This window comes from Ovis canadensis, chromosome 17 (assembly GCF_042477335.2).
Source record: "Ovis canadensis isolate MfBH-ARS-UI-01 breed Bighorn chromosome 17, ARS-UI_OviCan_v2, whole genome shotgun sequence".
Lineage (NCBI taxonomy): Eukaryota > Metazoa > Chordata > Mammalia > Artiodactyla > Bovidae > Ovis > Ovis canadensis.
The window spans coordinates 71,159,990-71,177,425 of NC_091261.1; the positions used below are offsets into that span (position 1 = coordinate 71,159,990).

Genomic DNA, 17,436 nt, shown 5'->3' on the forward strand with positions numbered 1-17,436 from the left:
CTTGTCTAACACTCGGAAATGAAGGAGACATTCCAAGGAGACACATGTGCTAAGACAGCAAGAGATTTTGGGGGAAGGGACACCTAGGTGGGGAGCAGGCGGGTAGGGGACCCAGCAGGAGCGCTCTGCCATGTGGTCTCGGGCTTTGTGGCGATAGGGTTAGTTTCGGGGCTGTCTCTGGCCAATCATTCGGACTCTCCATTCCCGGTGGCACGTGCATTGCTCAGCCAGGATGGATTCCAGCAAGGAGCATTCTGAGAAGGTGGGTAGGGCATATGGACTGGTATCTCCTCTCTCCTTTTGACTTTTCCCAAATCCTTCTGGTTGGTAGTGGCTTGTTAGTTCCATGTTCCTTGCCAGGACCTTCTGTTGTAAAATAATTCATGCAGATGGCTACTACAGGGTGGGCAGGTGGGCAGCTTCAGTCAGTGTTTGCCCTAACAGTTCCAGAAAGTCTTTCCCAGGAGTTGGTGTTTTTGTGTGAGGGAAAGGGGCCGGTGAGCCCAAGAACTAGAGGGACATCCTTCCAGGCGGAGGGAGCCACAGGTGCAAAGGCCCTGGGGCAGAAGGCTGCTCATAGCAGGCCATTGTGGCTGGAGAAGTCCCGGGTGGAGAGTGGTCGGAAACAAAGCCACAGAGGCCAGCAGGGCTCCCTTGTGGGATCTTGTGGGGTGGGATCTTATGGGGTGGTGCAGGAAGCATGACTTTTCGTCAAGTTACATGGGAAGTCCCTTGAAGATTTAAACTAGGGAGTGCCATGGCTTGTCGTATCACACTTCATACTTCATGCTCGCTGCTGCACGGGGCAAGAATATGGAATAGGAGTCCCAGTGTAGTCGTCCCAGCTGGCCAGGGCAGTGGTCTGAGCAGGGACGGAGACCGGAGGGGTGGACAGAAGGCAGTGGTTTGAGCATGTGCGGTAAAGATAGAGCTGGCCAGACTTGCCTCTGAAAGGCAGAGGGGAAATTAAGGCCAGAATGGACATATTTGCTCTAGAAGGCAGAGGGGAAGTTAAGGCCAGAATGGAAATATTTGCTCAAAGCGAGCCTCTCAGAGGATGGTGGTGCCATGTGATGCCGAAGCTGGGAAGAGCGGGTGGGGGCGGGGGGTGTGATCCAGACACGTCGGGTTTGAGACACCTATTAGGACTCACCGTGGGATGTCAGGCAGATAGATCTATGAGTTCGGAGCTCAGGGGCAAAGTCCAGGCAGAGATATAAATTTGGAAGTCATCAGCATACAGATGATATTTAAAGCCCGCAACAGTTCACCAAACCCTCCCCTTCCATAACTTAATCATTCACAGGACGGCACATTTTCAAAAGATCGGGGACCAGGAGAGCCTGTTATCCCCACGCCAGCCCTTGCAAATGGCCTTCTTGATCTTGGCCATGAAAACATAATCTTCAGGCTTTAAAAATCAGTCAGGAAAGTTTGAGCAAGTATGTGGAGTCACAGAATTTATTATTCCAAATATCCCTCTGACATGGATCTTGCCAGCTACCTGGAGACAGAAGGTTCCCATAAGCTCCCCTCACCTCGTTTTTATTCTTCCATTTGGGTGCCTCTCATTCCCACCTTAAGGCTTCACAGTGGCAGCCCTTGTTTCAGAGGCCTCGAAGGACCCAGGAGGCGAGGGAAGACTGTCCTAGATTGCCACCAAGGGTCTGGATGGAGTAAAGGCCACCACGGGCCCCCGGGGCGCTTTACAGGAGATGTTTCACCCCTGCCCCCTGGAAGTGGCTGCCTGCCCCTGTCCAGGGTGCTGAATTTAGTTCCTTCTCCTGCTCCCAGCCGTGTTGACGAGCGCCAGCAGGAGAGGTTGACACTGACCAGGAAACACACTCTTCCTCAGACGCCCCCGGCCACCCCAGCTGATGGAGGCAGAATCGAGAGAAGAAAAATCAGGAAGCAGGAGTGGTTTCGGTCACGGTGGCTCCACAGTGGCAACTGCTAGCAAGGGTACCAGTGGCTGGGCCATGGGGAGGGAGCCAGGTTCTGAGAGCCAAGTGTTTTCTCCCTGCAGAGGCGCTGGGGAGGCTGGAGGGCGCCTGGAGCAAGCCAGAGCAGGGGTCTCCCCGGGCGCCCCCTCCCCCTTGCTCCCACCCCCGTGCCCCGATCTGCTTTGAGTGGTGTTTTGGAAATATTTCCAGGCGCTCTGGCAATATCCTACACACTGTCTCCGCCTTCCCCCGGGAGTGGCTGTCCGTGCGGAGAAGGTACTTGCTCCCAATCCAGCTAAATTGTTATTGACTTGTGTTCTCTGCGTTCTGCAAACATTTCACTCAGCCATCGCCAGCGAGGCCAGGAATCCCTGCTAGGGCTAACGGGGAAACCAGCTGTGCCGGGCCATTTCTCCTGCTCTTCCTCATCGATCACAGAATTAAACTGACAGAAGGAGAATTTCAGAGCAACTTGGGAGGGGAAGGGGCCGAGCCCGGATTGGATGAAGGTTCAGGGACCTGGGGACCGAAGTGCTAGAAATAGGGGCTGGAGGAGGGTGGACTCGCCTCCAGGTCTGTGGCTGGTGGCAGGGGGTGGCCAGGTTTGTTTCTGAACCGTAGGCTGGCCCAGGCCTGAGAAACCCAAGGAAAACACACAGACGAGAAGGTTGTCATTACTGCTTCAGGACCACAAGTGAAACTAGTGGGGTTCTATAGGCAGAGGGGAGAGAGAGAGAGAGTAAATCAGGCCACACTGGTGAGCCATCGATTAAGATCATGGGTCTTTATTTTGCCTAGAAGATAGAAAATAAGGTGGGTTTTTTGAATTAATATGATTATTAGTTTTACTTACTTAGTTTTGGCTGTGCTGGGTCTGCGTTGCCGCACCCAGGCCTTTCTCTGTTTGAGACTCGTGGGTCTCCTCTCCAGGTGTGGTGCTTGGGCTTCTCATTACAGTGGCTTCTCTTCTTGTTGGTCTCTCTTGAAAAATAAGACCTGACCACTCTTGGTCCTGCATTCACATAGGGTAGCTGGGGCCGGGTTACATGGGCTGTTCGTTTTATTGTTGTTGTTTTTCCCCCTTTTGCCACAGTTCGCATCCATCCCTATGGTCACCACTCAGACCGATTAACTCCATCACATTCCTCCTTGGCCCCTTTAGGCCTTTGCACTTACAGATCCTGGTACAGACAGCATCCCACCTTGGCCTCTTGAGATGACGTTACTGATTCTTTTGAGCCTCTTCTCCCAACCCAGGGACTTTGCCAAGAGAAAACGGACAGGGATCTCATGCTGACCAAACCCCCAGAAATGGGAAGATCCCTCCAGGCCTGAGACGAGAGAGTGGGGGGCACCTTCCGCCTCTCCTGGTTTCTTTTCTTTTTTTTTTGGTCCTCTGCAGTGAGTCACCTTCTTTTGGCCTCCCCACTGCCTCCCCACCCTATACAGGCCTCTCCAGCATCTGTAACTAATGCAGAAACGTGCTGGACCAAACCCCAAAGTCCCCAGGCTTAGCCCAGCCCCAAGGCCCTACCAGGGACTAAATCCACAATCATCCAGGCCAGGCAGCTTCACCAACCCCCGTGGATGGGAGCCCACCAGCCCAGCTACCTGTAACTCCTAGGCCCCCAGGATGCCCAGAGCATAGCAAGTTCAACCTGCTGGGCTTCACTGGGAGCTACAGTCCTGAGCACTGTGAGTAATCAGAGCAGTAGTCACAGTAACCAATGCCCACCCCAGGCCGTTTGCATTGGAACCTCTGGGGTTCCAGGGTCCAGGTATCAGAGGTTTTCTAGATGATTCTATCAGGCTGTGGGTTGGGAATCAATAGCAGCTTTTTTTATATTTATTTATTTGTGCCACATCTTAGTTGCAGCATATGTGTATCTAGTTCCCTGAGCAGGGATCAAGCTTAGGACCCCTGCATTGAGAGCTCAGAGTCTTAGCCGCTGGACCACCAAGGAAGTCCTCAGTAGCTCCTGGAGAAAAAATAAACAGCTGATGCGGGCAAGGGGGTGCTGCCACGTGGCCTGCCTCTGTTTCACGCCCTTCCTGTCTAGGAGTCTGGGCCGCTGGCTCCCCCTGCAGGATGGGCAGCAGAGCCAGGGGATACAGGTGTCTCTGGGGCATGACAGGAAGGCCCTGGGACCAGCCCAATCTGAGCTCATGGCCCCACGTGGGCACATCTTCCCCAGAGCCCTAGAACGACTGCTACCACATCTGAAAAATAGGGCAGTGATATTTCCTGGCTCGTGGGAGGCCTGTGAGTCCACGCCCAGCCCTCTGCCTGCAGCCCAGAAAGCTGGGCTCGAGGCCCGAGGATGCAGGGTTCTCTGGGCTCCAGCTCAGCGCACTGGCCTCCCCGTGTCCTGAGCAATGCCCGCCCTCCGGATGTTCTTTGAAGACACTTGTGTTTTTACACCTCTGCGCACCTGGCACTGGGTTGTGAGTGTCCACACGTTATTTGTTGACTCCTCTGCAGTGGCCTCTTCGGTCACACCCTTTCTACAGATAGGAGCGCGAGACTCGAGTAGATCAGAGGTGACTGGGGTGGCTACTAGTGGGGGTGACAGAGCTCACAGCCCAGCTCTGCCAGCGCCGGGGCCCCAGCATGGCCTCTATGGCTGCTGGTTTGGTTTGTCATTTATGGTTTTCTTGGCTGCTGATCCCCTAACACCAGGCCTGGTACCATGTGTGTGTGTGTATTCAGTGACGTGTGTGTGTGTGTGTATTCAGTGACTACTGTGTGTGTGTGTGTGTGTATTCAGTGACTACTGTGTGTGTGTGTATATTCAGTGACTGCTAGGTGTGTGTGTGTGTGTGTTCAATGACTATTTGCTATGAATGACTAAAGGCTGGAACCTTCAAGGCCTGAGATCAGGAGAGCAGGCACTATCCCCATTTAACAGATAGGAACACTGAGGAATGGAGTTAAGCAACTCCCTTAAATCCTTGAGGTGCCAGAGGTAGGCCTGGGGCCCAGTCTCCCACCTGCTGGCTCCGAGAAGATTCTTTCAGATCACGTGCTTCTTTGGGGACCAGCTGTGCTTTGAAAAGGTACCTCCTTGAAACAGCCTCCTTGTACCAATAAAGTGCCACTGGTCTGGTCATGGGAGCCAGGCTGGTCCTGTCTACACGCAGTGTCCGTTATTCTGTGAGCATCTAGTATGCGCCTACTGTGAACAGAGCCCTTGGAGGCAGACCTGTCTGGGAATCTGAGGATTTTGCCCACAGGGTCCACAAGTCTGGAGCGTGGGAGGCAGGGCTACCCTGGAGCGGGAGCCTCAGATGCTAGGCCAGCCTTCGGGGTGCCCAGACCCCCCCCAGCCCCGCTGACATGGCCCATACCCTGTGTCTCCAGCGCCTCGTGTGCTTGATGGCCTGGGGCAGCAGGCCGTCTGTAGGTGGTGGGGCCCTGTCCCCACCTGGAATGCCACCCTCCACTCCCCACCCCAGCCTCCTTCCTCTCCTCCCCGCAAGGGACAGATGGGCGAGGGGTACATCTGCTACCCTTTCCCCGCCGCCCCCGGCCTGCCAGAGTCGCCTCTGTTTCGGGTTTAATAGGGGAACCCGCTACACGGCCTTCACTTGACAGTTTGCCTCACCTGCCCTTCGTCTCGGGGAGCAGCGAGCCTGGGGCCTCCCGGAACAGACAGAAAATACCCAAACGAGTGAGGCCTCCTCTCCAGGGGCAACCAGCACACAGCCCATCAGTTACCCTTAGGTGGGGACATGGGCCCAGTGTGGCCAGGTTAGCCAGTTTCAAGAGAAACTAGAAATGGAGACTCTTATGTGCCTTTCCCATTTTTCCGTACTAGTAACTTTTTTTTTTTAATGTTCGATGATGTCAGCAAATCCAGATGCTCTTCAGTGCGCCGGCCCCGTGAGGCCCTGCTTCGTGCCATTTGGTCACCTGTAGACACAGTGTCTGTCGTTTGCGTGCCTTAGTTTGGGTTCTCCGGAAGCAGCCCCCAAGATGTGGGTAAGGCTCCCAGCAGAGCAACTGGGAGGGGAGCCAGTAAGCAGTGTGTGTGAAGTATGCAGCCTGGGGGCATCCCCCTAGAGCTGTGCCGCTCCAAACTGTCCCCCAGAAGTCGGAGCCGGGACATGTCTTCAGGGGCTTCAGTCCCCAACACTGCCAGCCTCCCCCGTGCCGGGGCCGGGGGTGCCCTCATAGCCAGAGAAGGCCCCTGGCCTTCCTTGTGGGTAGGGAGCTGTCAATACATCCCCAAGTTGTCCGCTAACACCGTGGGTGACCCCCAGGAAGGGGTGGCCGCCACAGCCACTGTTATCTGTCGAGGGCTGGTACCGCCACTCAAGTTCGTCTAATGCAGGAAGGAGGTGACCGGCCCACGTGTTCTCGGTCACTGCACCCGCTGATAACAGTCAGGGTTGGCTTACTTTCACCGCGTGCCTCGTGGGTGCTGGGCTCTTGTAAAGGCCTTCAGCGCCTCTGCCCCTCTGATAGCTCTTTGGCCTCCGTGAAGCCGGGTGCTCTTCAGTACCTGCTGAGACAGAGCGCAGAGTGGGGAGGCCAGGCCCCCGGTGGCCCAGCAGGGACAGCAACCTCACCAGCGATCTGGGCAGCCTGGCTCCAGCCGGCCATGCCATCGGTTGTGACCCCTTGTCCGTGGGCGGTCACATTGGGGTCCCTTCCAGAACCCCCTCCTCCCTGACCAGCCGTGAAGTTTCCTCTCCTCCTCCCAACAGCCCCCCGCCCCTGCCCACCCGCTCGCACCCTTCCCCCTGCCCGCCCCCCGCCTTGCTCGCAGGGCGACAGCGCCAGCCAGGGACGGGAGAGAGACGCGGGCTGGCATTCTGTCAAGGAATTAATTGAAAAATAAAATCATTAGATGGGGAACTCCAGAAATGCAAAATGGTGGTTGGAGGGTGGTTGGGGGGCGGTGGGGGGGGACGGGGGCAGAACTGGGGGGTTGTTGGGGGACGGCTGAGCTCTTTGTCAAGTTAATTTCTCGGGTATTGATGTTTGGTGACATTCACTTGTTGTTTATCTTCGGGTGCAGCTGTAATACGGAAAGAAAACGCACAGCTTGTTTCGTTTATTTATTTTACACCTTTCTCCGGCTCTGCATTATGTTTGTTTGGTGAAAACCCACTGAGGCTTTTGATGTCGAGGAAATAGGATTTGAGCAGCTGTTCCCGGCAAGCGGGGCGCTCCGCGTGCGGGCAGGGCCGGCAGGGGGTGCTGGGTGTCGCTCGGTGGGGACTCGGGGCCTGACACGTCCTCCGGGGAGGGCGGTGCTGGGGGCCCGGCCTGAGCCAGATACGCCAGGCCCCCCCGGGTGCTGAGCCCTCGGGGTGCCAAGCTCCCATAAACTTGCTAATCCTCGCCACCACCCCAGGAGGTGTATGAGTCCTGTGCCCGCCCCCAGTGGACCGACGAGGCAGCCAAGACCCAGGGAGCGCAAGTGACCTGCCCGAGGTTACCCAGTGCACAGCGGCAGCGCTGTGACCTCAGACCATCTCACTTCCGGGCGTGAAGTCGGCCGGTCGCTAATGACTTCCCCCACCCCTCACCCCACAGCCCCCAGGGGAGACCTCTGCGCTTCCGGCTAGTGACGGGAGGCGGGTAGGGATTGGATTGTACTTGCTTTGGCCTTGATGAACCAAATCGCTTCGTTCTTTCCCTTTTATTGATCGCCTGCTGCGTACTGGCCTTCCTATGACAGCGCCACCCCCCGGCCAGTGGCGCTCCCTGGCCTGATGGTAGAGGGACATGTTACCATCTGATGTGAGGAACAGCAGCAAAGGCGGTGGTCTCGGCTCTGCCGTGGAGTCCTTACTAAGGGCTGGTGTCACTCTCTTCTCTCCTTCAGTCCTCGCCGCAGTCCCGAGGTGGGCAGTCCTAGCGGCCCATACTACAGATGAGGATACTGAGGCCCGGAAGGGCTCAGGCTGCGGCACACACCAGCCTCCAGTCAGTGCCTGGGGCTGCGGGGTCAGTGCCCGCCGTTTCTGAGCTCAGTTATGACAGGTGCTGGGGACAAGCCCAGGGGCTTTGAGGGGTTTTCAAAGGAAGGAGGAGCCCTCACTCTCAGGGGAGGTCAGGAAGACAGCGGAAGGCGGCTGAAGAGAAGAGGGGTAGGGGAACAGCCATGTCCCCCCATTTTATACATGAGGGGTTCAGTCCCGGACCGGGCACGTCCCTGCCCAGGGTCACCCAGCTTGGGAAGAGCCGAGGCCAATGCAGCCAATCCTCAATCCAGACTGTGACCACCTGCCCTGTCACAGAGTCCTGGGTGACCTGGGCCCTGCCACATACCCCCGCTCCCCGGGGGCCCCGTTGGGAGATGCCTTTTCCCTCCCAACACAGAGCATGCGTGTTGCAAACTGGACTGTCTGAGATGGAAGCCAGGGGCTGCCACGTGTCAGCTGGGGGGTCTCGGGGGGCGCACGCTTCTCTGCACCTCTGTTTTCCCATCTGTGAAATGGGGGCAGTGGCCTCACACCAGGGGGCGGGGGAGCTGTGTGAGACCCAGGTGCGGTCCTGTTTCTAGAGTACCTGTCCTGTATGTTTCCTTTTCCAGCCACGCCCCCACCAGGCCTCAGTTTCCCCAGGATCAGCACCTCTTGTCCCGCCTCTGTTTAATTATTGTCCTGACAACTGCTGTTTTATTATTTAAAAGTTCCCCACCTCAGTGCCCAAGAAGGACTTACTCATTCATTTGCCTGTTCATTTGTCCATTCTTGTGTTCGCCAGATGACGACCTACTGTGTGCTGAGGCCTGGGATAAGACGGTTCCCATCTCACAGGGTTCAGTCTGGCAAGGCTAGGCCAGCATGGTGCTGGGGACACTCAGGTGGCAGGGGGCCCTCAGAGCCCCCAGGCCCCTGGACAGTGGGCCATGCTACTCTGAAAGGTTCCCCCAGGTGGTCTGGTGCCCTTGGGGGTGCCCTGTGCTGGCCACTGGGGGCACCGGGAATGTAAGCCACAGTCACCACCTGCAGGGCACCCCTGGGCCAGCTGGATGAGAAGCACCAGGTGCCTGGCACTGCCCCCGTATCAGTCTTGGAATTGGGTCAGGCCGTGGGAAAGAAGAAACAATTCTGCCAAAGTGAAGATGGTAGCTGCCACCGTCAGGACTACCGCTGGCCACCACTAGCTACCCCCTCGACCCCAGGCCAGCCCAGGAGAGCAGGGACTCGTTGTTCCCAGCGCTCATACCCACCCCATTGTTAGTCACTGGGGGGGCCGTCAGTGACAGGCCTGCAGGCTCTCTTTGCTTCCATTTCCCGGCTCCTGTTACCTGCCCACAAATTCCATTTCCAGAGGCCATTGTGCACCTCTGGTGATTATGAGGAAACCCGGGGTGAGGAGAGGAAGGGGCTGACTGCCCTGCAGGTGGCCACCTCAGCTCCTAGCCCCTCCGGTCCCCCCTCCCTCCTGCTCCCCGTGACTAACGATGCTGGTGATGCTGGCATGGGGCTCGGGCCATGTGGGCCCCCCACCCCTTCTTCACGTTCTCTGAGGGGCCAGCTCCACCACGTTGCCCCTTCCTGCCCCATTCGCTCAGCCTCCCATTCGACAGCTGCTCGTGGGCCCCCACGAGGTGCCCAGCAGTGTGCTGAGGCAGGGGACACAGCTATAAGCAGGACAGTTCTGTCCCCAAATGAAGAAACGTGCACCATTGGTGGTGAGAAGCGCTTCGAAGTGAGGGGGCCCTGTAGACGGTGGCCAGGGGGTCCTCACTGGGGAGGAGATGTGGGAGGGGGAGTCTCGGGGCGGAAGCACACCCGGCAGACCCAGGGAGGGGCCAGTCCAGTGATGCCTAGGACGGCCTTTCTGCGCTCAGCAGAGCACCCGGAGCAGAGCAGGAGCAGAAGGATCCGTTGGGCAGCTGCTGGGGGCAGGGTAGATGGCCGCAGGGGTGAGCGCAGAGGCCAGGAGTCCACTGAGAAATGGGAGTGCTCAGGTCAGGCAGGTAGTCATGGAGAAGAGAGGGCCAGTGGTGGCGTCAGTTTCATAGGAATGAGATGAAGAAATAACCTCAGAGACCAAGTCACTCTCCCAGGACCACCTGGAAGAGACCCAAGATGCTTCATCTCCAGGGCAAGCGTTGGGCCCTGGGGAGACCCGCCGCCTGCAGGAGCCCCTGACCCAGCGGGGGAGATGGACGCTAAGGGTCACGGGGGCGATTAGTTCTAGCCAGAGGACTTCACAGAGGAGGTGTTGTTTGAGCCAGAGGAGGAGAGGGGATTGGGAGAGCCTCCAACAGCTGCCTCTAAACAAGCCCACCGTGAATGAGTGGTTAGATTAGCAGGAGACAGACAGAGTCGGTCTAAGCTCAGAGCCTAATGTTCCCCCATCCCCACAATTCCCCTCCTGGGGGGCCAAGGGGACCAGCACAGTCTCTCCTCCTACCCTTTGTCTCCCTGGCGATCTCTGGGCAGCACCAGAGACTTAGGAAAATAGGAAAGACCATGGGCTCTGCTGTGTCTTGGGTCTTGGCTGTACCGCTTCCTGGCTGTGAGACCTCAGGCCTAGCTGCCTGCACTCAGTCCCGCACCTGTGCAGTGATGACATCAGCTGCCTGCGGGGCCGCGGAGAAGGCGAGAGCCGTGGCGCACAGCAGACCATCGGGAGTGTCTGGGACCCAGAAGACAGACATGTTGCTGAGCCTGCCACGTCCGTCCTTCCACACTGTGCATCTCTGTCCCTTTCCCCGTCTTCTCACAGAGAACTCCTCCACATTCTTCAAAGCCCAAGTCAAATAACCCCTCTTATCTAAAGCCACCTCCAATTGTTATTCCCTCCATGTCGCCTCTGGAGTCCTTGAGCATCTCGTCACCCCCCATTTCCTGAACACCTGCCGTGTGCCAGCTGCCTGCTACCCCATTGAGAGTCCATGACCTCCAAGCAAACAGGAATAGTTCCTATTTGTTCCCTAACCTCCTCCCTCACTTGACTCCGCCCCTCTGTCTCCCTCTACACCCGCCTCGGAGATGCTCTAACCTCTGCCCCTGCTGGGAAGGGCCTTCCTCCCTCTTTCCTGGATGGGTGGATGATGGGCAGGGATGGCTGGCAGGACCGGGAGAGGGGCCACCCCTGGGCAAAGCAGAGACTAACCCTCCACGTTTCTCTGCCCTCCTCCCTGTGCTCTCTTCCCCTTTCTCATACCCCCTTTGATCCTCCTTCTTCCCACCCCCCCATTTCTTGTCTGGTCTTATGCCTTCTGCATCCTCTCTCGCCTCCATGTCTATATCTGCTCTCCCGTCTCCCGCCACTTCCCTGTCTTTCTCAATTTCTTCCCCCCTCTCCTCTCCATCCCCCTGTCCCGGCTTTCCCCTCCCACTCCCTCCTGCTCTCTGTCCCCGCTGTCTTCCCGCCTCCCAACCCTGTCGGCTGTTCTTTCCTCCTCTCTTGCCATCTGGGCTCCCACAGAGCCCCCGAAGAAAAAGCGGTCTGTGGTGTTGGATGAGATCCTGGAGCAGCTGGAAGACAGTGAGGACGACGGCAAGGAGCAGACCCTTCAGCTGTGAGCTGGCACCGAGGGTACGTGGCGGTGGGGCCCTGGGGATGGGCACAGCCGCGCCGGCTTCCGCACCCCCTACCATGAGGGCTGGGGTGGTGGGGCGGGAGCCCCACGCTCCACTGGTCCAAGGTCAGAGGGGACGAGGGTCTCAGCTCACAGCCCCGGGCATCCCGGGCACTGACTGTGCCTGCCCTGTGCCAGGCATTGGAGGCCCAGAGAGCAGGTGGGGCACCACCACGCTGGGGTGTCCCGCACAGCAGCACAGGAACCCGGAAGTGGCCAAACCTCCCACCCCCGAGTCCCGTGGCTCACTCCTCCTCCCAGCAACCCCAAGATGCAGGCAGGGCCCCATCCGCCTGGGGCAAAGGTCAGAGCACAGAGGGACTTTGGGGTGCTCATTCCAGGGCGGGCAACTGCATGGCAGTGAGGACCTTCAGGCCCCACTGCCCACAAGCCCAGAACAATCCCCAGGGTGACGGCCACTCTGTGGAACTGGGCCATCTGGGCGTGAAGCTCCCTAGCCCACCACAGCCCACTCTGGCCAGCACAGACCAAGTATCCTAGCCAGGTCAGCTCGCCTCCCTGGGTGCAGCCTCCACCTCACTAACTGGTTCCCACCACGTAGGGCTTTAGCAAGAAAGAATCGAATTCATCAAAAAGAACGCAGACACGGTGCCAAGCATGTAAGGCAGCTCCAGAAGCTTCTCTTCTTGTCCCCTTCTAGGGCTGCTGAGCTGGAGTTCCCACCTCCGTCTCATCAAGGGACAGACGGCTCAGAGTCTGGAACATGGCCTCTGTCCTGCCCCTTCCTCGCCGCTCGGGACCGTGAGCCATGGTTTAGTCCTCCGTCCGTCCTCGCCGACCGTGGGCCCACTCACGAAGCACCAGGCTCCGAGCCCAGACACCAGCTCAGGTGGAGCTCAGCCGCATCCACTAATGGCAGACACCCTCTGCTCACAGGCCGGGGACCCCGCGAAATGCGAGCAGGTCCCCCAGCCCTGGCCAATGGGCTCCCAAGGCTCATCCCAGACTTGGGGCGCCCACATGCCCACACCTGTTGGAGATCCCAGCCCAGCACACGCCAAGATGGGGGTGATGGGCAGGAAAGAGCAGTAGCGTATCTGCTCTGGGCCTGAATCCCAGCCCAGCCACCCCCAGCTTTGTGACTGTGGACCAGCAAGGTTCCGTCTGAGCCTCAGTGTAAAATGGGCGTAATCTTGTGCCTACCTCACAGACGGTGCTGGGACCATACCAGTCAATCCAAGTAAAGCCCAGAGCAAGCACTCATCAGCATTTTCCTTTCCCTCTTCATTTGCAGGGCTGTGGGGCTCCAAGCCAGAGCCCTGGGGTCTTCTGACTGGCTGTGTAAAATTTGCTCTGTGTGTTTTTTCTGGGAGGACTTTCTGATCTACATCTGGCAATTTCCAGAGTAGCCTGGAATCCAGGCAACACCACATGACTCTGACCGCCCTGCGAAGCTGAGCTTGTCCCTAGTTCCCTGGGAGGCAGGTGCCTCCTAACCCGTCGTAGCCCATACCAGGAATGTAACAGAAGTGAAAGCCAGATCCAGTGTGTCTCATCCAGTCTTTATAGTGGAGTGTCCCACCAACCCCAGCATCAGACCTTGGCGTCTGGGTAGGGCCCCTTGGGGACCAGGCTCCTAAGTTGCCATGGGTCCCAGGAACGATAGGGCTGAGGTCCATACCCTCCCTCCCCACTGCTCGTCCTCTTTCAGGCCATGTGGATTCTCCTGAAATAAGATTGCAGGCCTGACACGGAAGGAGGTGACTTTGGCACTGATCTCACTGACCCAGATGAAGGTACTAGAACATCCCCAGAGAGTGGTTTGCCACCTCCTGGTTTTGCTGTGCCAGCTCGGGCCCTGCATTCAGACCATTCTGAGTGACTTAACCTTCAATTCCTCAGTTTCCTCATCTTTAAAATGGGCTGGTGCTGACAGCGCCTCCGTCACAGGGGTGCTGGGAGACCCAGAGAGCTTCAGGGATCCACAGGATGAGACTCCGTCTGACACCTGGGTCTCGAGTCTTTCTTTGACCTTCATGCCTTACTGCCTTCCCTGTGTCCAAGAGAAAAAGCTCACAATCCACAGACCAAGCCCAAGAAAGCTAAGGAATATCATGGGAGCAGGGGGGTCAGGAAGCTGATGGTCTGAGAGAGCTGCAAGGGAAGAAACCAGCCACTCACCCAGCCATTTACAGGGAGACTACGGACCCTCCCTTCCTGCCTGCCCGCCCCAGCCTGGCCTCTCTGCCTCTCACCCTGGGGGCTTCCTGTCTGGAGTGGAAGGATCCCCCCACCATAAACAAATAGGAACAGTTGCTTCCACACCCCTAGAGATTTCAGGGTGCCCCGACACCCCACCTTCATGCCACTCCTGGCTCTCTTAGATGCCAACAGCAGACTCCACCCTTTCCTAGAAGCACCGCATTCTCCACACACAGCCATAAACTGGATCATAATAGGTGCAGTGGCAACCCCACACCACACTTACAATAAAATCTTCCTCTTTACCAAGACAAGAAGCCCCTGTCTCATCTGCCCTGCCCCTGACTTACGGCCCTCTGGCCCTCACAGCACAATCTACCCCAGGGCCTTTGCACTTGCTCTATCCTCTGCCTGGGACATCGCCCTTCCCCCACTTTTTTCCAGACTCTGTCCTTTCCCACTTCCACCCCACCTGCCACTTTCAGATCTTAGTCTAAGCTTCCCTCCCTCCCTCAGAGAGTCAGCCCCTGACCACCTTATCGCAAGCAGCACACACAGCTGGTCTCTCTGCCCAGCCCCTGCCCCCGCATCACTTCTCAACCCATCTTGTCGCTGAGAGGCATGGGGAGGGCCTGGAGTTTGAACTGGTGTCTCAGGAATACTGAGCCCCATCCCCACCCCTGCACCAGTTCTTTGCTGTGGCATACAGGCCTTGAGAACAAGGGACCAAGTGAAAGCATTTTACGGAAAAGGAATCCATCCAGTGAGTGCCGGGTGAACTGGAAGACTTCATGCCTTTGAGCCAAGGCAGTGGGGAGACTGATGGTCTCTGGGCTCACCTGGGAGGTGGAGCATAGGGGGCTTTCAGGGAGGGGCTTCAGGCGAGCTTGAGCAATCATGGGACGTCACTGGTCCCAAACCACTGCAGATCTCAGAGAGAGATTCCAGAAATAAAGCACAGAGGTCACGGCTGAAGAAGGATGAGCTGTCTGATCTTCATGTAGACAGACAGTCTCACCCCTTCCCAAAGGACCTGTGTCCTCCCAGATGGTCCAGGGAGAGCTAGGAAGAGCCCCTGATGGGGGCCAGGCTAGAGTAGGTGCCCAAGAGAGGGCAGGTGATGCCAAAAGCCCAGGGAGTGTGAGGGCAGTGGGGCCATCTGTATCTGGGCAAGGCCTCTGGGCTCGAGGTGTTGACACCTGGGGCCTGGATGGGAGAAAGAGAGGCAGCTGAGTCCCCTGAGCCTGGCAGGACAGACACCTCTGATGGATGAAGAGGGTCCCAGCCCTGCTGCAGAACACAAGGGGTCAGCCTGCAGGAGGGGGCAGGGGTCAGAACACATGGGCCCTGAGTCCAGGAAGGCCTGGTTTGGGATCTCAGCAATGCCACCCACTGCCTGTATGACCTCAGCACCTCTTGCCTTGATTCTCATATCTTTAAAATGGGTGTAAAGACAACCAGCCCTGCAGGATTTTTGTAAGGACTAACTAGAAGGTCTTCGATGGGAGATTCCCTGGTGCTTTGACTGCTGTGGCCCATTCAGTCCCTGGTGGGGGAACTGAGATCCTGCAAGATATGTGATGCAGCCAAAGGAAAAAGAAAAAAGGGATCCTGGAAGGAAAGGATTCAGCAGACTATTGGGCTTCTCTGGTGGTTCAGGTGGTATAGAATCTGCCTGCATTGCAGGAGACCCAGGTTCAATCCCTGGATCAGGAAGATCCCCTGGAGAAGGGAATGACTGCCCGCCCACTCCAGTATTCTTGCCTGGAGAATTCCATGGACAGAGGAGCCTGGCAGGCTATAGTCCATGGAGTCACAAAGAGTCGGACACAACTGAGCAACTAACACTTTGATTTTTCATACCTAGTGAACCGTAAGTAATGGGGAGTGAGTGAGTGATGGTCACGCAGTCATGTCTGACTCCTTGCGACCCCATGGACTGTAGCCTACCAGGTTCCTCTGTCCATGGGGATTCTCCAGACAAGAACACTGGAGTGGGTTGCCATTCCCTTTTCCATAAGTAACGGTAGTAGTAGTAGTAGTAATTATGATCCTTATTATTCAACAAAGAAAACTTATGGGGCTACACCCAGGAAATGCCTAAGGAAGTCAGTACCTCACGTGTACATGCCAGACCATCTGGGGCCACACTGGAGGCAGAGGCAGGACATGATAGGAAGGAGCCGTGGTATCCTGGAAGGCAGCCTGGAGGGGGTGCCCTCTGCCCAGCACTTACACAGTCACTCGTCACAGAGCCTACAGCAGACTCAGGAGGGGCCCACGATTGCCCCCTCCCCCAGGATCCACCGCCTAGGTGTTGCTGCGCTCATTCCTAACCCTTGCAATCCTGGGGTCACCCGTGGGCAGCAGCACCCCCACCAGTGTCGCCTGTACGCCAGGCTCAGGTCCTTGTGTCTGCTTCTGGGCCATCGCACAGACCCTAGCCGTTTAAAGAAAGGCCCTGGTCAGCATCCTGCCAGCAAAGGCCCTCAGCCTTGGGGTGATGCCAGGGTGTGAGGCCTGCCTCTTCCCTCCCGGGAGAGCCGAGCTGATGTCCTCCAGCAGGTTTGCACATCAGGCAGGGGCTGGCATGGAGGATCACGAGACCAGAGAGAACCCAGTCCGAGTGGAAGCACCTTGACCCCAGGAAGGATGCCAGGCACCTTGTGGTGACTATGGGGGTGGGAGGGAGGGCAGAGACCAGAGGCAGAGAGAGGCTGGTGCAGTAAGTCCTCAAAGCCAGCCGCTGCTGCGTCATTCACCCATTCATCCATTGCACACTGGGCGTCCCTGTGGGCTCAGCTCTGTGCTGGGTGCCCAGGATGGTCTGTATCCAGACAAGGGTCTCTCCCAGGCTGAGACCCACGAACCAGGCAGAAGACAAATCTCCAGCGGCCTTTGCCCCCGTGGTTTTTCCTCCTTTCCTTTCACGGCCTTCCTTGGGCTCTTTTGTCTTTTGTGGCAGGACCCGTCCCTCCCAGCGCCCGCCCGAGCTCCGCAGCCTCTAGGAAGGGATTAGTGCAAGCCGAGCATGCAGGCTTTGGTGAACAGAGCCGAGTTTGGTTTCAACATCTAATTCAATTTGTTCTGCCGAGATTGAAATATGAAATGGTTGCCAGTCAAACGTTCAAAGGACGGCGAAGGGAGAGTGAGCGCCTGCTGAAATTTAAATTTTAATGAAAATGACTTTAACCCTTTGGTACTCCTCGCAGAAATGGAACACGTGCTCCCATCCCACAAAAAAAGAAAAAAAAAAAGCCTCGGGTTCTCTCTGCTGAGCTTCATTAATAATATGCGATCATTTTTTTAAGCAGTATTAATAATAGCAGATTAATAGAATCCTGGCTTAATAATAATCTGTTCTCTCATGTTGCCCCAGCTGTTGAAATAAGCACCTTCCCCAAGCTGACTTTTTCTAACTCTACACTGGACAGTCCAGGCTCCCCTGTTAGAATGGCCCTCATAACACCTGAGCGCCTTCCTGGCACCTGTGCTATGCTTAGCTGCTCCGCTGTGTCCGACTCTGTGACCCCATGGACTGTATAGCCCACCTGGCTCCTCTGACCGTGGGATTCTCCAGGCAAGAATACTGGAGTGGGTTGCCATTTCCTTCTCCAATGCATGAGAGTGAAAATTGAAAGTAAAGTCGCTCAGTCGTGTCCAACTCTTCAAGACCCCAACAGGCCCCTCCATCCATGGGATTTTCCAGGCAAGAGTACTGGAGGTGCTTGTAAATATCTGATGAAGGAATGGATGCCACTTGATCCAGCCAC

The 17,436-nt window shown here is 56.9% G+C and overlaps 1 protein-coding gene across 4 annotated transcripts in view; it reads left to right on the forward strand.

Moving 5' to 3' along the window:
- RBM19 (RNA binding motif protein 19) overlaps positions 1 to 12,730 on the forward strand; it is a 121,465-nt gene extending 108,735 nt beyond the window's left edge. For 2 of the 4 annotated variants that reach the window (XR_011250032.1, XR_011250031.1), the window contains exons 24-26: positions 11,347 to 11,457; positions 12,162 to 12,529; positions 12,596 to 12,730. Coding sequence is in view for 2 of the 4 variants with exons in the window: in XM_069558310.1 (XP_069414411.1) it covers positions 11,347 to 11,444 (98 nt within the window). In the remaining 2 variants the exon portion in view is untranslated. Of the gene's footprint in view, positions 1 to 11,346; positions 11,458 to 12,161 lie in introns of all 4 variants that reach the window. The other 2 variants (XM_069558310.1, XM_069558308.1) reach the window with 1 other exon arrangement.
- Positions 12,731 to 17,436: the final 4,706 nt, after the last annotated feature.